This window comes from Aptenodytes patagonicus, chromosome 12 (assembly GCF_965638725.1).
Source record: "Aptenodytes patagonicus chromosome 12, bAptPat1.pri.cur, whole genome shotgun sequence".
Lineage (NCBI taxonomy): Eukaryota > Metazoa > Chordata > Aves > Sphenisciformes > Spheniscidae > Aptenodytes > Aptenodytes patagonicus.
The window spans coordinates 8,528,534-8,536,541 of record NC_134960.1 but is presented as its reverse complement, the minus strand read 5'-3'; the positions used below and the strand labels follow the sequence as shown (position 1 = coordinate 8,536,541).

The window sequence follows — 8,008 nt, the reverse complement described above, 5'->3', positions numbered from 1 at the left end:
ATTGGTCCAACCCCCTGTCAAAGGTGAACTTTTAGGCGTCTTAATCTATTTCCAGAACAGTTTATTAATACCCACAAGAACTAAGCTGAGGCTCAGTATGGGTCAAACCTGTACCATACAGAATTAGAAACTATGGAGAGCTGATCAAATCAGCTCCAGTAATATCCATTCCCATCGTTGTTAAAGCAAATCTCTGAATATTTTTAGCTGCAAGGATCATTTTTAATGTCATCCGTTCCCAAACCTCTGCAGTGATCAAAGGGAGCAATTTCCACAGACTACACAATGATAAAATAAGCAAAACATGAGGTGAAGCAGTCACCCTCACAACATGCAGAAGTTTTAAAATAAGCTTTATAAAGCACAATTTGCAAATTTGTGTGCATGTCTGTGTCCATTTTCACTGGATTTCCAGACCCTTAGCTCTACTGAATATGCTACTGTTAAGTCTTCCTTGCAGATTCTGTACAGTATAAAGAGGAAAAAAACAGAGGTATACACAGTAGGTTCTGTCTTTTGCCCTTGGTATTAAAAAGATGGCAAACCACAAATGCTGGCATTAGGAATTCAGTCAATTCTCTTCTTCTGGGTTTCAAATGAAGATGCAGCTCTTCAGCAAAACTGTAGGCCTTCTGCAGGCTGTGTACTGTAGATGCCTTTTGTTTGAGACACTATTAGGGAAAATGGTTGAAGACAGCAGCTGCCAATATGGTAACCATGTTCTGCTGAGGGGTACCGCTTATCACGGCTGCATGTTGTTGATAATAGCCAAAATGCTCATTTTCTCTTGGGCCGAGTCCACATCTTCATTTTGTTTCTGAGCCACTCCTGTGCCAAGGCCATACAGCCGCCCACAATACTTTGCATCATCAATTGTATCCTCAAAAAACAACTGCAGATTAAAAAAAACAAAGGGAAGAAACAGGTATTGTCTATTTGCGCCTCTAAATCAGAAAGCACCTAATGTTAATTAAACAGCTCATTTGAAGTCGGCCACCTCTAAAATGCAGCGTGGGATTTAAAATAAGCACATGAAAGAGGAGTAAACAGAAGCCTGTGCCAATATCAACAATTCCTATTACTGACAATTTGAAGTGTGATGGCCACAAGGCTCAAAAAAAAAAAAAAAACCCCACACCAAAAAACACATTGTGCATGTTGACATTTATGGCTAGGAACTGGAGAAAGAAGAACCATAAAGAAGAATACCGCAGTACCTCTTTCATTCTGAAGAATGCCATTCCCGTGAGAAGAGAGTCCGATCCTGCCTGGTGCTGTCGTCCAATTCGCTGCAAATCCAGCTGATCTGCCACTTCTTGAAGGCCACCCTGCAATGAGAACAGAACATATTTTATTTTGGACGATCCATCTCTTACCAAAATTGCCACGCTTCTCCAAAACATGAGGGGAAACTGGCTACGATGAATTGATGCAGATTCCAGCAGTACGCACGCACCAGCTGTGAGTGAAACACAGTGGTAAATACTGTTCAAGAATGCATAAATACTCTTCTCAGATTTAGGTACCTTGCTTTCCTGCTGCGGATACTTGAGATGACCGTGGGCACATTCATAGGTTACCAGTGCTGGACCTTTCCTCAAACAAGGCTGTGATTCAGTAGATAAATTACTTTCAACCCTCTGAGCGTTTACCAGTTAAATCAAGTCATGTAACAGTTCATATAAGAAGAAATACTCCACCTTGTATAGGGAAGAGAAGTATGCTGAATTCTAATTGGCCTCTGAAATTACTGATACGCAAACCGGAAGGTTATGGGAATGTCCCCTATATAATATACATATTGATAAGTCTAAAACTGGGGAGGCAGTATCTGTTAGATACAAACTTATTCATAGGTGCTTATGTGTGACCACGAGCTGTTACACACATTCCAGTTTTAAGACTTGATATATGCAGCAGATATGTCATTTGGCTTACTGTACATTTACAGTGTTGATGCCCATCCATCAGTTGCTTGCTGGGGAGATACAAGTACCTTGAGGTTTTTGCAGCTCTTCATTAAGTACTTTACATCATAGATAGATGGGAAGAAAAGGTTCAAGATATGGAAAAATTCATGTTCCTCTTCTGGTAACCTGGAATCTGTCAACAGCTTCACCATGTAGCCAAAGTCATAACCACTGAAAACAAAAACGTACAGAAGCCAGATAAGCAGGCAACACCTATACTCGGTCGGTACCAGTATCTCATTTTTCGCAAGAGTTTTATGTGCTGTAGCTTTCAAACCTTAACATTTTCTGACATTCCTCTGGATCAGAGCCAGAATTCATCCGTATCATCTATGTCAATGTTATACTTTTGAATGCTCCCTGGGTGCCTCCGCTAGCCTCTCGCAGAACAGCTAAGCCATTGGGAAGAACATACTTCCCAACACTGCAAATTTCTGTAGCTATGGGCAATACAGAAAAGCAGGAAACCCTGTAAGTATCTGTTGCCACCACCTCCTCCTCCCTCAAGCCCTTTCACTTGATGTTATCAAGGACCAGAGGCTTTGTAATCAAGTTGCTTGAGATGCTACGAGAAAGAGATCTTAACTACACAGATTTCTTCCTCTATGTAAACACAAGATGGAAGTTGAGAACACCACCAACATTGTAAGGAAGAAGAAACAAAAACCTTACTTTACAATGCACACAAGTTAGTTAGTGTAGAAATCACATTTCAACTTGTTAATAACTTCTTCCGTACAGCAAGACTGTAACAGCGAAAGGATTTGCAAGAAAGGCATACACAAAACTCAGACCACAGTAAGCGCTAGTACAAAATGAAGTGCCAAGTGTTCTTACTTCTTAAACTTGGCCTTTGTATCTTTCAGCTTCTTTTAAGAACTGCAGAGCTGCTAATTCTTCTCCTTAAAATCTGTGTCAGTCTCCATGGACAAAAGCAGCAGTATTTCAATCAAAAAGAGTTTTCTCACTTCACAGTGTCAGTGACCACCTCAGACCTACCTGTGGAAGGACAGCCATTTCACACTGTCACTAAGGACGACCCCAGATGTCATAAGCAACTCGGCAAAATGCAGGGTATCGATTCCTTCTTCTTCATGCTTCTGGAACTGCAGCCCAGAGCTGGCAAGGAGGTCTATGGAATCCTGAGAGTACATGTCCTCGCTGAAGGAGAAAAGCAGCTTTGCACTCAAGGTACTAACAAGTCAGGCTCATTTTAGGAAAATTCCCCCCACACTGTATTTCAAAAACTGGAGTGATCAGTATCTGGGTATCAAGTATCAAGAATCTCTGGGTTCCACATCTGTCTCTCTAGAAAATTCAAATTGAATCAGTTTTAATACCACTACTGCAGCCTCCTACATCTGTAACAAGCTATTCTGCAATTGTGACTAGTTAATAATTCTGTTGCTAATGCAAATTCCAAAGAATCCACCTCCATAGAACTGTATGACGTTTTGAAAAACGTCACTGCTGCAAGGCAAATGGAAGCACCACAGATGACAGCACGCAGAAAAGGGGAGTTCTCCCAAATAGGAAGACGTGCAACTCTAAAGCACTGAGCATCATTCCTGTCTACGTTTTTCTTTTTCACTTCACAGCACATACCACCATATCATCATCTCCAGTTCCATCTCTGGGAGTAAACAAAATTGCGTTAATACTTGACTAAGGAAGGAGGACAGGGATGAGTGATGATATGCTTCGTGGAGAGCTGAGCAGGAACCTGACTTCTGTACTGGTTTGTTTCATTTGAGGGTGGGGGGGAGGGAAGGACATGACAACACACAGAGCAAAGTTCATGCCAAACATGGTAATTGAGTCAAATGAAGTGATCACACTGTGAAAACCACTTCACTCCTGATTTCAATACTTTTAAGAGGCTCATAAAGTTGTGGAAGTAAATATTGCAGCTTTTGGGTTCAAGAACTGTATGATCTGCACATACTAGCTATGAGTTTTTGTAATGTTTTCCAGTGACATTTCCATAAAAATACTGATTGATTTCCTATAAATGTGTGGTTTTGCCAGATAAACCCTCTCTCTATTTCCAGGCAGCTCTAGCAGTAATTATGCTGAGTCTGTCTTTACAATTATGGGGGAAGGGATAATGAAACTTGTTTCAACTGTAACCAGGATATTGCAGTGTGGAGGAGACAAGAACAACTGCCACACTCCATTTAACAAGATTCATTCTCCTGAAGAGGTGTGACGATTACACCATATTTTTTGAGATGCCAGTTTACATTTTAGCATGAATCTGTAAAGAGGTATTTTCCTTTTTGCTGAAAACAGCCCATCCATTTATTTTTGGCAGAAAGAGATGGATTTTTATATAAACTTTATACGTTTTTTATATATAAGACTCTAACATTGTTGCAGCAAAAAAGTTTAAGGCACATAAAATTATTGGGGATAGGCTATTTATCATGGGAAAGAGTATTAAGGATAGGATTTTAGTATGGGTTGACTTCCAGAAATATGGCAAACTCCTGTCATGCCAAAATAGGTTCCCACATAATCTGTGTTAGAATCTGAATTTTTATTGCTCAGAACCAGCCACTGACGATGAACAGACAGACACCTGCATTTGCCAAAGGAAAGCATCGCTTCAGCAGAAGAGAATAGGTGATTATTCCCTAGCTCAAGAGACTCACGTAAGGTTGAATTTAAAGTTAAACTGCCAGGTGTTGATGCCGGAAGGATATTCTCCTTTCTCATTTGTGAAAGTCAGACCCAGCTGGATAATTTTCAGAAGGTCAACGTTACACCGAAGGAGCTGGTATTGATAGTCTATGGAACTGCGGAATTCACCAATCGGCCTTACAACAACTCCAGGAAACTCTGTGTCCTAGGAGAGAAGGGAACATCTTATTTCACCACTTACTCTACTAGGAGTCATTATTATTACTCTACTAGGAGTCTATTCAGTTCCACGCTTGCAGGTCTCAGCACTGCATTCTGTGAATTCTTCTGTAAAAATCACTTATTTTTTCTCCTTTTCCATATTCATACAGATTTTAAACTGCTACAAGTCAGACACTAAAAAAAACTCCACACAATTTGTTAACTATTGCATTCACTCATTTATTACAGGTATCCTTTCTTGTAGTTTTCTTTTATTCCAAAACAAAAATGTTATAAAGTCATCCAATATGCACTACTGTATAATCTAAACATCTCTCTCTCGCAAAGGACTCTCTCATTTTCCCTAAATCTACTAAAATGGACTTTTTGTTTTTATTTATTCAGTGTTCTTTCATGTTCTAAATACAAGTCAAATTTTGCATTCTGACCATCTTCATTCGATGGTCCAGACAGAGATAACCTTCACTGTTTTAGAGGAACAGCCAATGCCTACATTAACGAAAACTCCTGCCAATCGAAACGGACCTTAACAGCAGAGCAACCATCAATTAGATGAAAAACATTTTACTTGGCCAGTGATTGTGTGCTCTCTTTGCTGAAACCCAAACTTCTAGACTATGTTTACTCTCAGATCAGGTCACATAACTTCTACTGACTAGAGCGTATGCAAAAACTTTCATGAAGAATCCAGTGCTGTGTATCTGACAGAATTTCTCCCAGGATCTTTTTGTGTCCGCTCTCACAGCACAGCCACTAAAGCAGGTCATAAGCACACTTTCAATGAGATCAAACAGAAGCAAGAAAGCTCATTTCCCATTGACAAATGATAACAAAAAAAAAAAAAATCATATTTACTTACACAACTGCGTTCTACACTGAAATACTACGCACTCTGCAGGGGCGTGTGTTTTTATGCCATGCTTTTATTAAGGACTTTTTGTATCTTGAAGTTTAGCGTTCCCAAGCAAAGGTGGCATAATTTACAGTATCATAACTAAAACCAGTTATTTATGTAACTAACTGGCTCCTGCCAAGCAGATACAGACTTTTAAGAGCAGGAAGAGGTTCCTCCCACCTGGGGAAGATTCTCGTCTTCTTAAACAAAGCTTTCTGAACACATTGTCATACCTACAGCCAGAATATTTTTCTTCCCTAAGAATCAACATCTGACCTCATTAGAAAGGAGGCAGCCCAGCTGACTAGTTGTCACTTGCAGGCCTTTTGTCCTACAGGACCACGGCATCTTCCATAACCAAACAGAGAAAGACATTCAAAGGACAAACAAACACGCTGGTGGAAAACTAAAGATTTAAACCCAATTGTACATCTGATCCGTTTCATTTTTTCTGTTGCACAAACTAATACATTATGCATAGCTAAATATTAAATGAACTCAGGTTTTTAAGGCGGTCTCTCTTCCCCATCTTTCATTCAATCCGTACTCAACGCTACTTGTATTAAATTGTGGAAAGCTTCTACCGAACTGCTTTCTAATTTCTCACCACTTAACTTCTAGCTCAGTTTGACAGGGGATAGGGGGAAATCATTTCTCACTCAAGAATCAACTTATTCCCCTACCCCCCCAAAAAAACCCCCTTGACTAAGGCAATTATGTCAAGTATAAAATATTTACCATTGCAATGTAGCTGTAACTTAGAACAATCTCTCGAATTTTCCTCATCTCTTCTTCCAGATTGTTCGCCCATACTTCACAGATAACCTGGCTGTTCTCTGCAAGGGCTGCTGGCATCTTGCAGGGACCAGAGTAAAGACAGCTGGTGTTGAATTCAGATGACAGCGTAGAATTGCAAGCTGTGTGATCTTATCAGTGCGCTGCATTAAACAGATAAATAAAATAATGCTTTAGACGAAGAAAGATCTACATACGAGAATGAATGCTCTGCTGGAGTCAGTCACACTTCCATTTTCAGCTTCAAGTAGCCCATTTAAAGTTTACACCAAGTTTTTTCTTGCTTTTACCACTTCCTGTAAACATGCTGAACGAGAAGAAAACCTAGAGCATCTGTTCAGCTTACAAGAGTGGATGAACAATTAACAGTCCAGTCATTTATGAAAAGAGTCGTTCTCCCTGTCGTCTTCTCCTGGCATAAGCTCTGAAACTTCGGGCATAAGATCCTCACATTTAACATTCAGCTGCTGCGACAGCTTTTAAAAACAGTAACGGAACGCTTTACAGCCTGCATTTATGGACATGAGCTTGTCATGTGATGTAATTCAGGAAACACTGAGGCGAGGTATTTCAGCTCATACGAATGGCAGCCTCAGCAGCGCTACACCTAGGATAAACGGCCGGTTGTTTACCGTTTCCTGCAACCACACGGGCAAAACGGCCCCAGAGCTCTGGAAGCCGGGCTCAGGCGCCCAGCCCACGGCCGGGCCCTGCGCGCCCAGCTACCCGGGGCCGCCTGCGGCGGTCGGAGGGACTTCACCCAACCGCCACAGCTCAGCCCGCCGCGGGGGGCGTTCCCCCTCCCTCAGCCCGCCGACAAAGGCCCCGCGGCCTCAGGGCCGGGCCCGCCCCGCCGCGCGGCCCCTCGCAGCCCGTCCCGCCGCCGCCGGCCCCGCGCGGGGCCGGGGCCGCCCGGACGTGGCTCGGCTCGGCTCGGCTCGGCCCGGCCGGGAAGCGGGAGGGCCGCCGCTCCCCCCTCGCGCCCCCCCCCCCCCGCCGTCCCCTCAGCCGGGGGGTCCCGCACAGCGCCCGGGGCCGCCCCGCCCGCACCTGCTCGCGCGCCGCCAGGCCCCGCCGCTCGCGCTCCGGGAGCCGGGCCGCCCGGCCGCTCTAGCCCTCGCTCCCCCCCGCGACTCGTCTGCTCCGGCGCTCCCCATCGCCTTCCCTGCCCCCCACGCTACCTGCCCGGAAGCCGGGGCCGGGCCGCTCGCCTCCGCGCAGGCGCGATGCGGCCTCCGGGAGGGGCGGGACTTCCGGGTTGCCGCTTCGCTCTCGCGAGAGATATGGCAAAGCCGCAGGGGCGCGCGGAGGGGCACGTTGCCGCGCGCGCCTGTCTCGCGGCCGCGCGCGCTCCCGCGGAGGGGCGGGGAAAGGGAGGGGGCGGGGGAGGCGGAACGCCACGCGGGGTTCTGCCGGAGTGCGCCCGCGCAAAGCCGTTGGCCTTGTGATGAGTCGTCTTTCCCTTCCCCCCCCTCCCCCCCCC

General features: G+C 44.4%; 1 protein-coding gene across 2 annotated transcripts; it reads right to left on the bottom strand.

Moving 5' to 3' along the window:
• Positions 1-44: 44 nt before the first annotated feature.
• On the bottom strand, positions 45-7,749 carry CNOT8 (CCR4-NOT transcription complex subunit 8). Of its 2 annotated transcripts, none has more exons than XM_076350038.1 (7): positions 7,707-7,749; positions 6,469-6,668; positions 4,625-4,818; positions 2,970-3,131; positions 1,997-2,141; positions 1,218-1,328; positions 45-892 (listed from the first exon to the last, which is right to left on the bottom strand). In XM_076350038.1, exons 2-7 carry the CDS (start codon positions 6,583-6,585, stop codon positions 743-745), a joined length of 879 nt encoding a protein of 292 aa, XP_076206153.1. In that variant the 5' UTR covers positions 6,586-6,668; positions 7,707-7,749; the 3' UTR covers positions 45-742. The 2 variants fall into 2 exon arrangements, with proteins under 2 accessions (XP_076206153.1, XP_076206152.1); XM_076350037.1 differs by lacking the exon at positions 7,707-7,749 and adding an exon at positions 7,576-7,643.
• Positions 7,750-8,008: the final 259 nt, after the last annotated feature.

Excerpts from the sequence above, each read along its gene's own strand:
- CNOT8 (XM_076350038.1), bottom strand. The coding sequence starts at position 6,585 with ATGCCAGCAGCCCTTGCAGAGAACAGCCAGGTTATCTGTGAAGTATGG. Across the intron at positions 2,142-2,969 it reads AAATGGCTGTCCTTCCACAG|TGGTTATGACTTTGGCTACA; the intron begins GTAGGTCTGAGG and ends TTTTGTTTTCAG. Across the intron at positions 893-1,217 it reads CATTCTTCAGAATGAAAGAG|TTGTTTTTTGAGGATACAAT; the intron begins GTACTGCGGTAT and ends TTTAATCTGCAG.